This window comes from Strongylocentrotus purpuratus, unplaced genomic scaffold (genome assembly GCF_000002235.5).
Source record: "Strongylocentrotus purpuratus isolate Spur 01 unplaced genomic scaffold, Spur_5.0 spur5_scaffold_14, whole genome shotgun sequence".
NCBI lineage: Eukaryota > Metazoa > Echinodermata > Echinoidea > Camarodonta > Strongylocentrotidae > Strongylocentrotus > Strongylocentrotus purpuratus.
The window spans coordinates 1,696,470-1,717,781 of NW_022145599.1; the positions used below are offsets into that span (position 1 = coordinate 1,696,470).

The 21,312-nt window shown below is 38.1% G+C and overlaps 1 protein-coding gene and 2 long non-coding RNA genes across 3 annotated transcripts; all 3 read left to right on the forward strand.

Annotated features, from left to right (window-relative positions):
- Positions 1 to 7,218: 7,218 nt before the first annotated feature.
- On the forward strand, positions 7,219 to 8,328 carry LOC115923427. Its single transcript, XR_004063875.1, has 2 exons — positions 7,219 to 7,721; positions 8,248 to 8,328. It is a non-coding gene; the product is annotated as an uncharacterized LOC115923427 (long non-coding RNA).
- A 1,524-nt stretch (positions 8,329 to 9,852) lies between these two features.
- Positions 9,853 to 15,343, forward strand: LOC115923699. The gene is made up of 2 exons (XM_030984923.1): positions 9,853 to 11,599; positions 11,775 to 15,343. Exons 1-2 carry the CDS (start codon positions 9,853 to 9,855, stop codon positions 15,341 to 15,343), a joined length of 5,316 nt encoding a protein of 1,771 aa, XP_030840783.1.
- Positions 15,344 to 15,752: 409 nt separating this feature from the next.
- LOC115923429 lies at positions 15,753 to 16,648 on the forward strand. Its single transcript, XR_004063876.1, has 2 exons — positions 15,753 to 16,041; positions 16,568 to 16,648. It is a non-coding gene; the product is annotated as an uncharacterized LOC115923429 (long non-coding RNA).
- Positions 16,649 to 21,312: the final 4,664 nt, after the last annotated feature.

The following is a 21,312-nucleotide window of genomic DNA, read 5'->3' on the forward strand; positions in this document are numbered from 1 at the left end:
AACATAGTCCATACCCCATGTAGTTTTCTAAACTCATTTCCAGCATATTGGGTTTGCTTTTGGCCTTTTCACGTGTTTTCAAACACCTGCTGTTTTTTTTAAAATTTGAATCTTTACGATTCCCCTCGTTTACGGACCGCTTCATGATGTACTACTACTACCGCCCCCCCCTGGCCTCCTTAAGAACAGGCACCCCCAGACAACTACCCTCTAGGACAACTATACCACCGATTGATAATTACCCTAAGTGGTTATTGTCCGGGGGTAGTTGGGTGGTATAGGTGGTAGATGTCAAAGAGGTATATGTCCTAGAGGGCGGTTGCCCTTTAGGGGTAAGTTGTCTGGGGTATACTTGTCCTGGAGGATGGTTATTCTAGGGGTACTTATGTGGGGGTAGTTGTCCTAGATGGTGGTTGTCCTAGAAGTTTTATTGTCTGGATATGCACAATGGGAATATTTATAAGGCTTTTCTCCACTGTGCATTCTTGAATAGTTCTATTTAAGGCTAAAATCTGTGAGAGTTAGGCCATCAACTTCGGGATACCGATAGATGTTTATTGATTTATTGTATCAGATTTTCCTCAATTTTTTCACTGATCCGTTTCCATTTTCTGCTCTAATTCAGGGCTTTCCACTGATTTTTTTTTTTTTTTTTTTTTTTGGGGGGGGGGGGGGGGGGGGGGGGAGGAGGTCTGAAATTTAGCTCTTAAGAGTATGCATGCGTGAGCCATATGCTGAAATCTTATAACTTGTGGGGGGGGGGGGGGGAACTGGATGGATTTAGATTTTAGGTGCCCACGTGTCCCGGGCATCAGTTAGTGTTAATTAGCCCTGTTTAGTACGAACGGGTGACTTTCTCCTTTAAGAAGAGAGATGAGGTGAATACCTACAAAATATGAGATTCCAAAAACAAAGGTTTAAAAAATAAAGACAGAAGAGAGATTCCAAGACGTACAAAGATAAAAGGCTGTAATTTATTGTATAAAAAAAAAAACATCAGGGACACGGATGAATACAATCTACATGTATGAGTTTGATGAAGAACATGAAAGACTTGATTCTACAATGAAAACATGCCTATAAAACAATTCTTGGCATACAAATCAAATTCTTTGACAGACTTCTGCACCTGAGAATGTGCATTACAAACAATATGTACACGTAGTACATTACACATGGCTACAAACATAAATTGACTAACACCTATTTCATTCAATGTATAAACATTATTTTGTCCAATGCCATTCAACATGAATATTTGGTTTGCTCACAATGTAAAATAAAAGCTCAAAGTCGACAAAGAATAGAAATATGATATAAAACATTGATACATTTCGGTGATGAAAAAATAATAGTCATACATAATAATGATTCTCGTTTGGGTTTTCGTCTTTACTTTCCTTAAGTTACATACCGGGGTAATTGAAGTGACTTTGTGCATATATCTATATATACAAATTAATTAGCCACTTTACACATAGAAAATTAAGCTTTTAAACTGAATTGAAGTACATAAATAAATAATAAATCTGATAAATTGAAAAGATAAATACTGATTAATATGAGCCAATGATTACTCTGTACCACACTGTAATAATTACTTTCACTAAATATTAATTTTGCATTATATGAAAATGTTGAACAATAAAGAGTGTCCACTTTCTCTTTTAGCTGATTGTTAACTCATTTTTCAATCAGTGTACATGTACATGTATTCTTAAGTAAATAACATTTTCCACTTCATCTTGAATGCAATGTTTAATGGTACATTGTAATGTGAAATGATATTTAGAAATGGCTGCAAAGCATTGTCAAATAAAACTATTCAAGAATTAAACTGAATTGAAGTGTATGAAAAATGAAATAGAATAAAAAAAAAAAAAAAAATCCTTTTTTTTCCCCCTGTTCATTCCTCATGTAAACTTGTAATAAAAAACACTGATACATGTTTATCCCAATAAGAAGGTTGTCACTCCTACTACTCTGTGTGATACTGTATAATTTTTCTTTTTTCTTTATGTTCCAGTTTTCTTTTATTCTGATAAAATATGAGTTTCAAAATAATTACAAGGCAATCAATTTTTCTTAATCACAAAGAATTTGTTATAATTACGAGGTTCAGCTTTACTCCAATGCTAAATTGGTTGGACATAAGAACTACTCATGAAAAGACATACCACTAACTTGAATTTGATTGAAAAAAGCATAAATATGAGCATTTTCCTAAAAATATCCATAGACATCATGACATTCACACAAGCTTGTTCAGAATCTTGCAATCCTGGACAACTGTCAACGGCTCACGTACAATGAATGAACGATTCCACCGTGATCCCATTTTCCAATAAATCACACTTACATCATAAATAGAAATTTTAGGGATAATAATCTTCTTGATTTAGGTCTTGAACAATGCTATATGAATAAAAAAAAAATATGATACTTGGTGCACTGTTAATCTTCTAGTTAGAGTGAATGCAAAATTAGCTTAAATTATAGCGTGTCGCACGATTGTTGGGACACTAGAATTCAGAGCTGATTGACTTTCCTCCTACGAGAAAGATATGGCAAGATCCTGTGTGTTCTTAGGTAGTAAGTAAACTCATTCTTTTGAGAAAATCCCTCATCACAAATGGAACACTTAAAGGGTTCTAAGGTGGCTAGGAACATTTCGTTTATAAGAAAATATCTTATTACAATCAGGACATTAATTTTTTTTTTCTTCTAGTACTTGAGAAAAACTCTTATTACAATAGGATCATCCGTACGGCTTTTCTCCATTGTGTATTCTTTTTATGAAGAAAAAAAATGAAACTGGGAACAATGAAAGGGTTTCTCTCCTGTATGTGTTCTGAGGTGGCTCGTATGCTTATTCTTTTGAGAAAATGTCTTATCACAATGGGAACATCGTTGAGGCTCTTCTCCACTGTGTGTTCTTAAATGCCTAACAAGGGTACTTCTGTGAGAAAAACCGTTATCACACTGGGAACATTTCAAAGGGTTTCTCTCCTGTATGTGTTCTAAGGTGGCTCGTATGCTTATTCTTTTGAGAAAATGTCTTATCACAATGGGAACATCGTTGAGGCTCTTCTCCACTGTGTGTTCTTAAATGCCTAACAAGGGTACTTCTGTGAGAAAAACCGTTATCACACTGGGAACATTTCAAAGGGTTTCTCTCCTGTATGTGTTCTAAGGTGGCTAATAAGATGATTCATTTGAGAAAAACCCTTATAACTCTGGGAACACTTAAAGGGTTTCTCTCCTGTATGTGTCCTTACATGACAGTTAAGATTACTTTGGCAAGAAAATCTCTTATCACAATGGGAACATCGATGAGGCTCTTCCCCATTGTGCATTCTTAAATGACTGTGAGAAAAAAACTCATCACAATGGGAACACCTAAAGGGTTTCTCTCTTTTATGTGTTCTAAGGTGGCTAGTAAGCTTGGACTTAATATGAGAAAATTCTTTATCACAATGGGAACATCTATAAGGCTTTTCTCCACTGTGTGTTTTTGAATGTCTGATAATGCTGCTTTTTCTAGAAAAGCATGTTTCCCACTGGGAGCACTTAAAGGGTTTCTCTCCTGTATGTATGCGGCTGTTCAATGATAGCTACGACCATGAAAATCTCACAATATGTAGTTGTGTTATAGAATTTTCTAACGGGATTAGATAATCGGTCAAATTTAATCAGTAAACATTATTTTATAGCTTAATTAATATCTTGACATTGAGAAGAAGCTATACAACATGAAGAGTTTATCATTTACAATTTCATAACTTAAGACTCGATTTCAACCGCAACAACCATCACTGAATATTGTAGGATCGCAAAGGCTTCCCATATGTTCATTTGAACCAAATTTATGACCCCATACCAAACCTTTGTAATACCTTCAAAAAAATGAAAGTAGGTCTATACCAAATTACTTGATGACCCAGATTGGGCGCATGTATTAAACACGCAAGAACGGTTGCATGAACCCGACGAATCAATGCACATTCAACGGTTTCATGCTTTGCGTATTCACTTTCTGTTTTATGAACCGTCGAATGCGCTCTGCTTGCCACTTTCGGTGGAAAAGCGTAGTGCGAAATTACATCATCATTTTTATTTTATCATTACTAGACGATTGTTCAAAATTGTAAGCTGGTTTCAGGCTTCCACACTGACTAAAAATTATCATACATTGCACTAGTAAGTTGGGAAATCTCAAAACTTTCAAACGCGTTTTTCTCGTAAGTGAGATTTAGAATTCAGTGGACGGATTTGACGGTTCATGTTAACGCCGACGGTATGTGTCCTTAAATGATTAATAAGAGTAGTTTTATGAGAAAAACCCTCATTACAATGAGAGCATTGATAAGGCTTTTCTCCACCGTGTGTTCTTGAATGACGTTTGAGGGTACTTCCGTGAGAAAAGCACTTATCACACTGGGAGCATTGATAAGGCTTTTCTCCACTGTGTGTTCTTGAATGACGTTTGAGGGTACTTCTGTGAGAAAAGCACTTATCACACTTGGAGCATTGATAAGGCTTTTCTCCGCTGTGTGTTCTTGAATGACGTTTGAGGGAACTTCTGTCAGAAAAGCACTTATCACACTGGAAGCATTGATAAAGCTTTTCTCCATTGTGTGTTCTTGAATGACGTTTAAGGGTACTTCTTTCAGAAAAACCCCTATCACACTGAGAACACCTAAAGGGTTTCTCTCCTGTGTGTGTTCTAAAGTGGATAGTAAGCTTGGACTTTTGAGAAAAACCCTTATCACACTGGGAACACCTAAAGGGTTTCTCTCCCGTATGTGTTCTGAGGTGGCTAGTTAGATGATTCTTTTGAGAAAAACCCTTCTCGCATTGGAAACACTTGAAGGGTTTATATCCTGTATGTGTTCCAAGGTGGATAGTAAGCTTGGACTTTTGAGAAAAACCCTTATCACACTGGGAACACCTAAAGGGTTTCTCTCCCGTATGTGTTCTGAGGTGGCTAGTTAGATGATTCTTTTGAGAAAAACCCTTCTCGCATTGGAAACACTTGAAGGGTTTATATCCTGTATGTGTTCCAAGGTGGATAGTAAGCTTGGACTTTTGAGAAAAACCCTTATCACACTGGGAACACCTAAAGGGTTTCTCTCCCGTATGTGTTCTGAGGTGGCTAGTTAGATGATTCTTTTGAGAAAAACCCTTCTCGCATTGGAAACACTTGAAGGGTTTATACCCTGTATGTGTTCCAAGGTGGATAGTAAGCTTGCTCTTTTGAGAAAAGCCCTTATCATAATACGGACATCGATAATCATAAGGCTTTTCTCCACTGTGTGCTATTATATGAATAATAAGAGTAGTTTTATGAGAAAAACACTTATTACAATGGGAACATTGATATGGCCTTTCTCCACTGTGTATTCTTGAATGTCTAATAAGGTTGCTTTTTGAAGAAAAACCTGTATCACACTGGGAACACTTATAGGGTTTCTCTCCTGTATGTGTTCTAAGGTGGCTAGTAACCCTGGTCTTTTGAGAAAAGCCCTTATCACAATACGGACATCGATAAGGCTTTTCACCACTGTGTGTTCTTAAATGATTAATAAAAGTAGTTTTATGAGAAAAAGCCTTATTACAATGGGAACACTTAAAAGGTTTCTCTCCTGTATGTGTTCTAAGGTGGCTAGTAACTCTTCTCTTTTGAGAAAAGCCCTTATCACAATACGGACATCGATAAGGCTTTTCACCACTGTGTGTTCTTAATTGATTAATAAAAGTAGTTTTATGAGAAAAACCCTTATTACAATGGGAACACTTAAAAGGTTTCTCTCCTGTATGTGTTCTAAGGTGGCTAGTAAGATGATGCTTTTGAGAAAATCCTTTATCACAATACGGACATCGATAAGGCTTTTCACCACTGTGTGTTCTGAAATGAATAACAAGAGTATTTTTATGAGAAAAACCCTTATCACACTGGGAACACTTGAAAGGTTTCTCTCCAGTATGTGTTCTAAGATGGTGAGTAAGCTCATACTCGCCCTGGTGTGTTTTCTGATGTCGCATAAGAGTATTCTCATCAGTAAATGTCTTACTGCAATGTAAACACAGATGAGACTTCTCTCCACTGCATGCTGTTATATGTGGGTGTATCTTGTCCTGTCCATTGTCCAACTCTCTATCTGGGGAGGAAAATATACAGTATTCTTTAATATCATCCAACTATCTACTTTATCGAAAAATCATCATGAAGAGAATATTTATATAGAAGGCCAAGTCAATAAGCTTGACGTTCAGTTTTTATAAGCAAATACACTTATGATTCATTCACAAAATCTTACATCTATTCAAAAAGTTATACATTAGTATTAATATCTAATTTAGGAGTGATGGTCATTTACCATTTTCCCTTTTTGTTAGTGTATGAAAGAAAATGATGTTCATACTTAATTAAAAGTCCCATTTCCAGCCAACACCAAATTCTGTAAAATATTTCAGGAATTATATGTACCGTATGTCCTACTATATCCGTGAAATTTAAACGTTCAACAGTGTCCTAGGAAACCTGCTTACTTTCTAGACTTCACTGTCAAACACTAAAGAGTGACTGATTGACTTCTTTTTCCCTTGTTATAGTAATAACATACATAAAATGGGCATTTATCTACATCATTAACCCACTTCTTGTAATGGCCAAAATTAAACTTATTGAATCTTTGCGCAGCACAAAATATACGACAATTCGGTACAAGGGTCTGAAAATCAGACCATTACTAAATTAATTGCAATCACTAAAGTCGATTTGACAACTAATGGTCGTTATTTTCCCAAAAAAGACCTTTTAAAGCCCTTGCATTTTGAGGGAAGTTCTAAATTAGTATTATCTTTCAAATACCGGTGGAATTGAACCTTTTCATTATTTTGGCCTGCAAATGGGACATAGTACCCTTAAAGTATTATAAAATGGATCTTGAAAAGCAAAGCATATGTCAATATCTCACAAGAATTAATGCCAATGTAAGAACCAATAGTGAAAAGTAAACATTGTAGCACAGGTACAAGTAATAACTACTAAGATCTACTATATCAATATTTTCAGTCATTGATTGACTTGGGATGAGAAGTGTGCCACAAGGATCATTTATGGGACCTTTACTCTTCATCACTTATATAATGACATGAAATTCCTATTTTTTTAAGGCTCTACATCATAATGATAAGGTCTGTAATCAGTGTTGTATTTGTGGCTGCCGCCAGAATTTGTCATTAGTATTTTTAATTTTTGTTCATAGCACCACCTATTTTACATGTGCATCGCCCTTTAAGTAATTTCTCTTTGTTACTTAAGAAAGATTTACAGCGCATGCCTAGCGCGGGTCAATGTCAATAAAAGGCCTACAAACACATTTTTAGTACGCACGAGAAAATAGTTCCATACATTCAAGCATAAGAAATAAGTTATTATCATTAATTATGTACTGAAATGTAAAGTAATGTTCATTGAAATGCGAATAACATTAGTAAATTCTGTCAAAACTAAATCGTTGGTCGTTTTAAGTAAAATTCCAGTTGGACAAATTATTTGATATCCGTGTGCCGATAAGTTCGGTGAACGCGTTGACCCTTGGCTTTTCTGAATTACGACCTGGCCCAAGCAATACGTGTTTTGTGGGGTCTTCAAGAAACGCCAAAGTTTCAAGGTATATTTTGCTGCCCAAGGATGGAAAAGTCCTGCCAACGAGGTATGTTATGGCAGAAATGTATTTAGAACAATTTCATATTACTTACATGATCTATCAGTTTGTAATTTTGATACATTATAAGTGTTTTTTCATGTTGTGATTAGTAGCGTTCAGTGAGCTAGTTTTCCACACACGTGAGATTGTTTACATCTAACGCTAAATTATGGAAAGCCATTTGAATATTTCATGTTTGAGTAATTATTCATGAATAAGAATTCTCTGTAAATCAGTAGCATATAAAACTTGCTTTTATATTCATAGTCTTAACTAGTATGCTCTTAATGCATGTTTATCAAATTTCTCGTAAGAGACTTGTAGCTCATATCATAAATGTTTTATCATGAACCCTTTTTATACTCATTTTGACAAATCATATTTGTATGAACAACTCTCGTTAAGAACATCTATCTGGTTTATCAACTCTTTAAATTGACAAGTAATCTGTATATTTACTTGTGTACATATATTTGTATCTTTCGCACGGTATTTATTATTCTGTGCTATTTTATACTTTTTGTGTTCACAGTTTTCACGGCACTGTTCATCACTGTTACTTTGTTTTGACAATCGTTAAGTCAAATAAAGACATTCGTCACCAGAAAATGAACATCCGTTTCAACGTTGAGTTATTTTGATCCTGCGGCAGCAACAGTGAAAACTCGGATGGACATGACACCTGAGAAATCCATAATTGGATCAACTACTCAAGCCAAATATTTGATGTGATGTCTGGAACTGCATTCGTCCTCACCTGGCCACTAAGGAAGCTGACGAGGAACTCGGCAAGACACGGGCAATCAAACGGCTTGGAGGTTGATCATCGCTCAAGGATGTCAGGTTCATTTTCATCAAAATAATTGAAGATTGAAATCAAAGAAAGAACACTAGAACATTTATATGCGATTGAAATTTCTCGTTTGGAAACTTAAGCAATAAACAAGCTAAAGATTGATTTAGGCTTGCATATCAACTTCTCGAGAGAATTTCAGATTTAAAACCTTTAAGATCTCTAACAGAGTCTTGGTTCGTATCCCAGAATTGTAACAGCTATTTATTCTGATTTGTTTGGATAACGTAATTTAAAACAACATAAGACTTGATTCCCTTATGATGTTTGGGATTTAAATTTTCAGCTAAGATTATAATTTTCTTAAAATACTTATCTAACGAGTGGAGATAAGTTTACAGAATTTGTTATGTGTATGTAACATCTCATCAAGAATAACCTTGTGTGTGCACTTATAGATGATTTTGAGACAAAATAACATGATCAAGTTCATTTGAAAGGATATTTTTTTATTAAGATTGAAAAAATTTCTAAACTAAAAAGAAACTGATTACCGATAGTGTTTTCCTTTAAGAACAAGGGAACAAAAGGTCATAATAATTTGAAATTGATTAGAAATCGGGTTACCTTGTTGATATTGGAATTGATTTGGATTCATGACAATATCATTAATTCTATGCTACGTTTGATATTTTTATTATTTCAAAGCTTGAATGTATCGAATTGTATGTCCTGCGTAGCGCTGTGTTTTTATCGTGCCCGAATTGAGATTTGGGTTAAAGCAGTTATCTTTGCTATTTGTTATCAGCTACTGCCATTTGCTGTTACCAGCCCACTTCCACACGCCCATTTCTATTTCACTTCCAAACTTTGATTCAAATTCAAACTTCAAATTTCGGTCAAGATTATTTAAATTTGATCTCAAATACTGATTTTCTCGTTGGTTTATTTACCTCAAAAATATATCGTTCAATATGGAAGGGCAACAACCAACTGAAAATAACTTGACTACTGACTCGACTAACTTACCTCCTGAAACACTTCGCCGCTCCACTCGTCCTGTCAAATTGACAGAGAAAGCATTGCAGAATAAAGAAGACGACCTTCAAGGTAAGTTTTTTGTTGAACATATAGATTTGCATTCGATCATACAATCTACTTGATGGTGATAGCTTAGCAGTGAATAAGCTTGACATTACTGCTAGGCTCAATTCTTTGAAGGAGATATTTGTTGAGCTAAAAAGGCTCAATGAAGACTCCATTGATGATGAGGTTATTGAGGCAATGGATGAATCTTCTATTTCTGTTCGTAATATCTTATCGGATATTGATAAGGTATCCAACATGTCTTCTTCTAGACAACCATCAATTCGGTTGGCGCACTCAACACAATCACGACTCTCGAGGACATCTTCCAGATCGTCACGACGAGTTGCAGTCGCAGCAGAAGCCGCTGCATTACAAGAAGAGCTTACAGCCCAGAAGCTTCAAAATGAACGGGAAAAGGAGCTCGAAAGAATGGAACTTGAGGAAGAAATGAGGAGGAAGCAAGTAGTTTTCAAAATGTCCGAGCTGAAAAGACAACTAGAAGAGGAAAGACTACAAGGCAAGCTCAAGGCACAAGAAGCAATTATGAGAGTCTACGATGAAGAAGATGGAACCAGCACAGCCTCTTCTTCATCCTCGCGTGGAGGTAAAACTGTTGTCAAAAAGATCGAAGATCAGCCAAATCCAACTGATGTGATCCCAAGGGCATCTCCCAAGTTAGAAAGCAAATTGATTGATGAACCAGCCTCCATCGTGTCACAGCAAGCGCAAGTAGTGCTTGATCCCCAAGCTCCGATGTTCCAGCCAAGATCACCAGTTTTAGATCTCGCTGATGCCTTGGCTCAGAGTCGTCTACCCGTTCCGGAGCCGCCAATATTCACTGGAGACCCACTCCAATATCCAGATTGGGTGTCGGCTTTCACTACTCTGGTAGAGCGAAGAGGCATCCCTCCTGGTGAAAAAATTCACTACCTTCGAAGGTATCTTGGTGGTCCAGCAAAGGAGGCAGTCAGTGGCTACTTTCTCCTGAGGTCAGAAAATGCATTTGAGCAAGCAAAGAGCACCCTTCAAAAGAGGTTTGGCAATCCATTTGCTATTGCTGAAGCCTTTCGGACAAAGTTGGATGTGTGGCCCAAGATAACCAGCAAGGATCACAATGGGCTGCAGCGGTTTGCAGACTTCCTTCAACAGTGTCTGGTAGCCAAGGCTGAGATTGTCGATCTCAACATTCTGGATGATATACGAGAGATCAACCGAATGGTTGCTCGACTACCAGATCATATCGTCCATAGATGGAATCGCTCGGTGGCACAGACAAAAAGGGAGCGACTTTGTTATCCTAGGTTTGCTGACTTCGTTTCTTTCATTGGGAACGAAGCAGACATTGCTAATGATCCTCTGCTCACTGTGGATGTTGGCAAGACTAGAGAGAGAAAACAGGAAACCGCAGTCTCAAAACGGGTAACCCTCTCTACGTCTGGCTCAACTTCACAGAAGCAATGTCTGTTGTGCAAGAGACAAAATCATTCCCTGAATGACTGTCGGGAATTCCTTCGGAAAGACATGTCCCAGAGAAAGGATTTCATCAAAAATGAAAGACTTTGCTATGGCTGTCTTGAAAAAGGCCATATGTCTAAATATTGCCAAAGCAGACTGGTCTGCAAGAAGTGCAGTAAAAGGCATCCAAGCTGCCTTCATGAGGACCAAAGAGATTCGAACAAGGCCAACTTGGCATCAAGCCAACCGAAGGAAGCTCAAACCGCATCGACCTCAAATCCTCAAGCTGTAACGCACAAAGTACAAGGCGATGAACGTAGTGACCTTACATCAATGATTGTGCCTGTGTACCTTTCTAGTACAGAGAGGCCTGACAAGGAGGTTCTAGTGTATGCACTACTAGACTCCATGTCCAACACCACCTTCCTTTCCGAAGATGTCGGCCAAGACCTGGACGTACAATCCCAGCCTGCCACATTGTCGTTGACAACTTTGACAGATGAGATATCGATCTCAACCTTCAAGTATGACAATCTTCGTGTCAGAGGTTTTTATTCCTCGGAGAAAATTCGTCTACCCTCCACATTTACTAGGCAGTCTATCCCTCTGGACGACAGTCATATCCCGACTCCAGAAACTGCCTCCAAGTGGCCTCATCTCGTGTGTGTGCAGGATATGATAGCGCTACAATTGTGCACAGGCCCTTGCTCCTCTGACGTCAGTCCGAGGCCAAAATGGTGAGCCGTATGCTGTCCAAACAGACCTTGGTTGGAGTATTGTTGGAGGTCAGTCTGACTTGTCCAACAGCTTCGATTCGTTTGGCCACACATACAGGACAGTCAGCATGAAGGTAGAGGCCCCGATCGATATCAAGAAGGTGACATTCGCTTACCAGTCTCCCTTAAAGGAAGCGACTGCATCGGATTTCCTTCAGCTCATGGAAAGGGACTTCCAAGAAGCTGAACAAGCTGATGCAATGTCACAAAATGACAAAAAATTCATTCAAGTTGTCACCGAAGGTTTACGCCAGAGAGAGGATGGGTTCTATGAGATGCCTCTTCCATTCAAGAAAGGACCGCCATCTCTTCCGAACAATCGACAGGCTGCTTTGGGTCGATTAGCAGGTCTCAAGAAACAGTTCCTGAAGAAACCTGAATATCACAGTCACTACAAGGTATTCATGAAGGAGATCTTGGCACGCGGTGATGCAGAGATGGTCGGTGATAGTAGTGACAAAGGCTTGTGGTATATTCCTCACCATGGGGTATATCACCCTAAGAAGCCTGGCAAGGTCAGGGTTGTATTCGATTGTAGCGCCAGGTATCTTGGGACAAGCCTCAATGACCATCTCCTGCAAGGCCCTGACTTGATTAATCCTCTCATCGGTGTCCTGTTGAGATTTCGCCAAGGTCCTGTGGCATTCATGTGCGATGTGGAGAAGATGTACCACCAGTTTAAGGTTGCAGATCCACATCAAAACTATCTGCGTTTCTTGTGGTGGGAGGATGGGGATCTCTCCAAGACCCCAGTAGATCATAGGATGAAGGTCCACCTCTTTGGGGCAACCTCATCTCCGGGCTGTGCCAACTTTGGCTTAAAACAGATTGCGGAGGACCACAAGAAACTCGGTGACCGTGCAGCCAACTTCCTCAAGAGGAACTTTTATGTCGATGATGGCCTAAAAAGCATGTCTTCTGAACAGGAAGCAGCTGTGCTAATCAAGGACGCAACTCAAATGTGTGCTAAAGGCAATCTACGTCTGCACAAATTTGTGTGCAATAGCAAGGACGTAACCAGCACCATTCCAAAATCGGAACGTGCCACTGTCACGAATGCAAGTGTTCAGCTAGGTGAACAAACCTCACCAATCGAAAGAGCTCTTGGGCTTCAGTGGTGCGTCAGTTCTGATGAGTTCTGCTTCCGACTTACTCTGAAGGATCAACCCCTCACTCGACGAGGTATTCTAGCTACAGTTGCGTCTGTATATGATCCCCTTGGTCTCATTGCACCAGTTGTCCTTGCTGGCAGAATGATTCTGCAGGAAATGTGCAAACAAAAGATGGATTGGGATCATCCCGTTCCTGACTATCTTCGGACAAGATGGGAAATATGGAGACAGGAGATCCTGAAGCTAGAAACTGCAAAGATTCCTCGCTGCTTCCAGCCCAAAGATTTCGGAGAGGCTGAGGAAGTGGAATTGCACCACTTCTCAGATGCCTCATTATCTGGATATGGACAATGTTCATATGTCAGATTACGAAATCAAAGGGGACAAGTCCACTGCTCTCTTGCCATGGCAAAGGCGAGAGTAGCACCGCTCAAGCAGTCTACCGTCCCCAGACTGGAGCTTCAGGCAGCAACCTTATCTGCCAAGGTTGCAAAAATACTGAATAAGGAGCTAGACTACAGCTCAGTCAAGAATATCTTCTGGACCGACTCCAAGGTTGTTCTGGGTTACCTGTACAACCAGTCTAAGCGCTTCCACATGTTCGTTGCGAACAGAGTGGATTGTATTCTGAGAACCACAAGTTGTAGTCAGTGGAATTATGTTACTAGCGGTGATAATCCAGCTGACTACGCATCACGTGGACTGACAACAGAGGAACTTCTTTCGTCAAACTGGTTAGGAGGACCAGACTTCCTTTGGGAAAGTGAAGTTGCTAAGCAAGATGTCACACTAGAGGTTTCTCCTGACGACGTTGAAGTGAAGTCTTCGACAGTACATACAGTAATGTCAAAGACCAAGATTTCAACCTTTACGTCATTTGAAGATAGGTTGAACCGCTTCGCCATGTTGGACAGCGCTATTAGAGCGGTAGCTGTACTAGTGAGGTGTTGTTACAGGCGCAAGGGACATGACATAGATGATGTTGAGATCAAAAGAGTCGCTGAGAGAAATCTCCTGCATGCTGTCCAGAAAGAAGCCTTCTGTGATGAAAGACAGCAAATCAAATCTGACAAACATGCTGTGTCAAAATCTAGCCGCCTGAGTCAATTAGATCCATTTCTTGACAAACAAGACCTCCTACGGGTGGGAGGACGCATGAAGAGGTCTGAAATGGTGTATGGAGTTAAGCACCCTATTATCCTTCCGAAGGGTAGTAGACTTTCCATGCTTGTCGCACTTCACTATCATGCGAAGATTTCTCACCAAGGTAGAAATATGACCATCAACGCAATCAGATCAAGTGGATACTGGATCATCGGTTGCAGAAGCATTGTCTCATCTCTGATCGGCACATGCACCCATTGCATTAGACTAAGAGGCAAGTTGGGTGGACAGAAGATGGCTGACCTTCCATGTGAACGACTTGAGCCATCGCCCCCTTTCACTTATTGCGGTCTGGACTGTTTTGGTCCATTTGTAATCAAAGAAGGGCGCAAAGAGCTCAAGCGCTATGGCCTCATCCTGACATGCATGGCAATGAGAGCCATTCATGTGGAAGTATTGGATGACATGTCATCCGATGCATTCATCAACGGACTGAGATGTTTCATTGCTATTCGAGGAAACGTAAGGCGGATTCAGTGTGACCAGGGCTCCAATTTTGTTGGAGCCAAGCATGAACTGAAACAAGCTCTCCGTGAGATGGATGCGGACCATGTCGCCCGCAATCTTCTGGAGCAGAACTGTGAGTTCAAAATGAATCCTCCTTCCTCTAGCCATATGGGAGGTGTATGGGAGAGACAAATCAGAAATGTGCGCAATGTTCTCAATGGATTATTGGAACAGTGCGGAACGCAGTTGAATGTCTCCTCTCTACGGACATTTCTCTATGAGGCCATGGCTATCGTAAACAGCCGTCCATTGAGTGTGGATAACCTGGAAAGTCCTGATGGTCCTCTTCCGTTGACTCCCAATCATGTTCTGACCATGAAATCCGGTCTTATACTGCCTCCACCTGGAAGCTTTGAAAGGGAGGACATCTATCTCCGCAAAAGATGGCGTCGAGTCCAATACTTGACACAGTTGTTCTGGACACGATGGCAGAAGGAGTACCTGCACACGCTTCAACCAAGAAAAACTTGGACTGAAAAGAAGACCAATGTGCACGTAGACGACATAGTACTCTTGAAAGATGAAGCCATTTGTCGGACAGATTGGAGAGTTGCGAGAGTCATGGAAACAATGTCCAGTGATGATGGTCTAGTCCGGAAGGTGCGACTTCTCATGGCGACCCCAGACTTGGACAAAAAAGGTAAGCCAGTAAATAAGAGGACAACTCTTGAAAGGCCAGTACACAAACTGGTAGTTTTGATCCGCAGCACCGACAAGGCGATTGAAGACTAAGCTTGACTTTAATAGCTGACATTCACCTTTACCCAGACAAATGGCTTTGACTAACCTGGACTTTCATCCTGCCCTGACATTCTAAGAAATATTTTCTCAATTTGGGGAAGACCATTTGTATTTATAAATTTTGCAAGTCGGTCAATTCCTTGTTTTGTTTCAAATAGATAGTTTTGTTGTTTGAAAAATCAGTTAGATGATTTGGGTGGGAGTGTGGCTGCCGCCAGAATTTGTCATTAGTATTTTTAATTTTTGTTCATAGCACCACCTATTTTACATGTGCATCGCCCTTTAAGTAATTTCTCTTTGTTACTTAAGAAAGATTTACAGCGCATGCCTAGCGCGGGTCAATGTCAATAAAAGGCCTACAAACACATTTTTAGTACGCACTCGCATTCAAGCATAAGAAATAAGTTATTATCATTAATTATGTACTGAAATGTAAAGTAATGTTCATTGAAATGCGAATAACATTAGTAAATTCTGTCAAAACTAAATCGTTGGTCGTTTTAAGTAAAATTCCAGTTGGACAAATTATTTGATATCCGTGTGCCGATAAGTTCGGTGAACGCGTTGACCCTTGGCTTTTCTGAATTACGACCTGGCCCAAGCAATACGTGTTTTGTGGGGTCTTCAAGAAACGCCAAAGTTTCAAGGTATATTTTGCTGCCCAAGGATGGAAAAGTCCTGCCAACGAGGTATGTTATGGCAGAAATGTATTTAGAACAATTTCATATTACTTACATGATCTATCAGTTTGTAATTTTGATACATTATAAGTGTTTTTTCATGTTGTGATTAGTAGCGTTCAGTGAGCTAGTTTTCCACACACGTGAGATTGTTTACATCTAACGCTAAATTATGGAAAGCCATTTGAATATTTCATGTTTGAGTAATTATTCATGAATAAGAATTCTCTGTAAATCAGTAGCATATAAAACTTGCTTTTATATTCATAGTCTTAACTAGTATGCTCTTAATGCATGTTTATCAAATTTCTCGTAAGAGACTTGTAGCTCATATCATAAATGTTTTATCATGAACCCTTTTTATACTCATTTTGACAAATCATATTTGTATGAACAACTCTCGTTAAGAACATCTATCTGGTTTATCAACTCTTTAAATTGACAAGTAATCTGTATATTTACTTGTGTACATATATTTGTATCTTTCGCACGGTATTTATTATTCTGTGCTATTTTATACTTTTTGTGTTCACAGTTTTCACGGCACTGTTCATCACTGTTACTTTGTTTTGACAATCGTTAAGTCAAATAAAGACATTCGTCACCAGAAAATGAACATCCGTTTCAACGTTGAGTTATTTTGATCCTGCGGCAGCAACAGTATTCAAGGCCAGGCATTTCAAAACAAAGACAGAGACCACGTAGTTCGATTTCAAGACCAAGAACAGGCAGGTACAAGACCAAGACCAGGCACACAGAATGGATGGCATCAGCATAGCTATCATTTATTATTTTTGCTGCAGTGTAATTTTACACTGTTTTTATGAGCAGAGGAACTCCATAAGAATGATCTCTTTTTCGGATAAAATGTATAAAAAAAACTAGATGGAACTTCGACTGTAATCCATTAACAGGTTCTCAGAAAATTGTGATTACAAGCTATTTTTTATATACATGGCTCTGCAAGATAAATACATGTCCTGAGTTTGATAGTAATCCATCTGTCGGTTCTAATGATAATGTGTTCACATGCTATTTATAGGCATACATATTGAGCCCCATGACCTTTGACCCTAAATCTAATCGGTTCATTGGTTCTCAAGATAATGTAATCAAAAGCTATTTTTGAATACATAATAAGCCCCACGACCTTTGACCTTATGACCCTAACATCTAATCAGTTCATTGGCTCTGCAAGATACATACATGCCTTGAGTTTGATGGCTATCAGTCCACCAATGACAGTGTGATCACGAGCTGTTTTTGCATACATAACGAGCCCTGTGACCTTTGACCCCCCCCCCTAAAAAAAAATATATAAAAAAAATAATAATCTACTCACTTCATTGGCTTTGCAAGATACATACATGACCCAAGTTTGGCGGTAATCTATCAATCAGTTCTTGAGAAGAACGGGACGTACAGACGTACGTACGGACGGACAACCAGAAAACATAATGCCTCCGGCTACTTTGTAGCGGAGGCATAAAAATCACTGTAGAGTAGAGAGATATCACCAGGTATCCAGTCTGCCTATCATGTAATGGTGTAAAACCTTCAATGTTGACAGTCAACTTCGCATTTAAGTCAATTTCGACAAGATACAGTGAAATGCATCGACTTAAACGATCTCTCATTTGAGCGTAAAATTTGACTTTCGCCCAAGTTGACCTTAATGGGACCGAGCAAAATGCGTCTAATTACATGATCAATGATTTCTGTGTAAGTCAAAGTAAATTTGACCTAAGCATATCTTGTGCCTATTCTAATATAACTCGGGAACTTGCCAGCGGTTTAGTTAGGTGATACGTACAAAGTATATGTATCACCTATTGATTTCGTCAAGATCTTCTTTATCATTTATTATTCTGCCATGAATTTGTTCGCAGGATATCTCAAGAATGAATAAAGCCATAATCATGAATCTTGCCATGATGATATACCCTAACTTAGAACTGCGTGACTTTTCAGTGACTCAAGGTCATCATGACGTCATCTAGGCACCATTTTGTGAAAATCAACTCATGACAATATCTTCATAACAGAAAGCCATTTCTCATTCATATTTATCATGATCAAGGTCAATATCTGTCCGGTCAATTTCAGGTCAATAAATGCGCGAAAATTGCGCGTACGCATACGTGCACGTAAAATTTAAAATTGCTTAAAATCGTCTTAAATTTTTGTTTGCATACGTTTCAGGCCATTATAAGCATTTCATAAAAAATCGCGCAAAACACTCATTTTTAAACTTTTTTCGTTCGTCACGGCCGAACGAAAAATAATTCCCATCGTACATTATTCATCACTTTGATGACATCATCATAATGAAAATTTCAATTAAAGGAGACATGTCAGAATTTTCTTAGGTTGCGTGTTAGCATATGGGGGTGACTTTTTCTGAAATCCTGATTCTACAATTCTCTATCGAATACCTGAAGGGGGCGCTATACCACTTTTAATCATGGTCATCATCATCATCAATATCGTCATTATCGTATTTATGAACATTATAATAAGATCATCATCGGCACACTTTCATGATAAATAAATAGCATACGTATCACCTAATTCGTCAAAGTGACAAATTAAAGTCTAGTTGATATTAATTTGCATCCAATGTCTTGGTTCAACTTCAACCTGTTGTGCGGACATTCAGAAAATAAGAACACTATGTATTTTCATGAACACAGTGTATCACTGCACACTCCTGTTAAAACTTGGACAATACATAAGAAAAAATAAAAACAAAAACAGAAACATGCAGTGATTAATTCCAATGTTCCAAATCTTTGCTTACAATATTAAGTTGCATGTACACTGTACACTTTATTTGTTGTAATTTATTTGTAACTTGTGTGGATTTTTGCTATTTCACCTGCCATGCACACATACAATTACTTTCTACAGGCTTTCTATGCGAATATGTTGTGAATAAGGAGGAAGAGAACTGCGAATAAAATTCAGGAATCCCATGACTTTTACAAGCCGATCGCCTGTCTGATTATCAAGAAATTTATGATTGGAATTCGAAATTTCAAAAACCCGTTTTCCCAATGGTTTTTTATAACACAACAGTCTATTGCGGAAAATGAGTACGGTAAAAACGGTCACTCAAAGATTTATTACTATTTTGAAGACCTTCCAAAAAACCTTCCAAAAAAGATGTCACAAAACTTCAACGACTTCAAAAATCTGCAGCCCACCTATTAACATTCACTAAAAAATATGATTCCATATCACCCATTCTCAGTTCTCTCCATTGGTTGCCAGTTGACAAAAGGATTTTCTTTTCTGTTACTAGTACATCATTCAGTTTACTCTCTTATTTCGCCTACATACCTGAGCAACTCTGTTTCTAAATACAATCCCACACAAACCCAAGCAGTATGCAATGATTCAATGAGTGGTTGTTGATAAGAATTCAACTCCATATAAAGATGAATTTGATTAAAGATGTGATGGAGGGGGGGGGGGGGGGGGAGGGGGCTAATAAGAAAAAATTGTTACAGAAAAAAATATATAAGGAAGTTAAAGGGCAAGTCCACTCCAAAAATAACTTACTATCAATAGAAGCAGAAAAATCAGACAAACCAATCAAAAAAAGAGCAAAATCGGACAACTAATAAGTTATACATTTTTAAAGAGAAGGTTGAGTTCTGGGAAGAGGTGAAAAATAATTTGTGAGCGTTATCATTCTTATTATGCAAGTGTGGAAGAACATCAGATAAGACATGTTCCCTAGAAAGCATGGCTCTTCAAAGCAAATGCCTTTATATTCTAAATATGTCATGTAACATCGTAAAAATGTGGGTAGGATTTTTACGCCACATATTCTTGTAGTCCCATATACATCTTTCTTTGTACAGTGTTTGTAACTTTACCAAGACTTGGCCAAATTTCTTATCATTTTGATGATTCCAGAACCTTGCAATACACACAAATTCTTATATGCTAGATGATCAACCTTTTCTGATCGATTGCACACCGTTTCTTTCACAATGCAATCGCATGACCAGAGCTCAACTTCATCTTTAATGACGTGAAAAACTTTGAAAATCACAAGACAAATTGGCAACTCACTCATGAGTCTGTGACGTCATGTCCTCACTATCCACTAATTATTTCTGTTATATTGATAATATAAATTTCCTATTTTCTTCCTACGAATCGTATTTCTTCACACCAGCATCCAAGTTAGATTGATAGTAATATGTTTTTGTGTGTGGATGCACTAATATAGAGTAATTTTTTCCAGATGAATCATGAAAAATGTGAATTTTGATAAACTATTGATATAAAATTCAATAATTATGAATATACAATATTCAGAAAAAAGTATCAATTCTTCAAAGTTCATGAAAATTTTTGTGAAATATCATGCATGCAATATGATACAAATCATATAATCTGGGCAAAGGCTTGGGGAAATCAAGTTTTAGGGGATAAAAAGGGAAATTAATGGTATAAAACTATGTAAAGCAATTGATAAATAGTGAGGACATTACGTCACACAACTAAATTGGCAATTTATGTAGTGATTTCCATTGTTCCATAGTTTTACATACTTTTTCTAAAATTGATAACTTTCTTATGTTTGTCTGATTTTTCTGCTTCTATTGAAAGTAAGTTATTTTTGGAGTGGACTTGGACATTAAAGGAACAAAATTTGAAGGAATATTAATATTTAGGAAATGTTTATGAAGTCCTAATTTTTCCTGTATTATTCATTTATCAATTAAATCTCATAAAGAAAAGTGAAAATAGGCCTATACCAAATTACTCAATAGGTAAGCTCGGACAGTACAATATTTAAAGTTTGATGACCCACATTGGGCACATGTATTCAACAAGCAAGAACGGTTGCATGAACCTGACGAATCTATGTGCATTCAACGGTTTCATGCTTTGCGTATTCACTTTCTGTCTTTATGAACCGTCGAATGCGCTCCGCTTGCCAATTTCTGTGGAAAAGCGTAGTCCGAATTTACATCATCGTTTTTTTTTTTTATCATTACTTGACGATTGTTCAAACTTATGATTTATTTTTTACATGATGATTGTAAGCTGGTTTCAGGCTTCCACACTAACTAAAAATTATCAATATAGCAATTATCGTACATTGCACTAGCGCTGTTAGAAAATCTCAAAACTTTCAAACACATTTTTCTCGTAAGTGAGATTTCGAATTCAGTGGACGGATTTGACGGTTCATGTTAACGCCGACGGTATGTGTCCTTAAATGATTAATAAGAGTAGTTTTATGAGGAAAACCCTCAT

What these genes read in the sequence shown, in the direction of transcription:
- LOC115923699 (XM_030984923.1), top strand. Translation starts at nt 9,853, where the DNA reads ATGTCTTCTTCTAGACAACCATCAATTCGGTTGGCGCACTCAACACAA. An exon ending in TGACAATCTTCGTGTCAGAG is followed by an intron (nt 11,600 to 11,774) that starts GTTTTTATTCCT and finishes CTCTGACGTCAG; the next exon opens with TCCGAGGCCAAAATGGTGAG.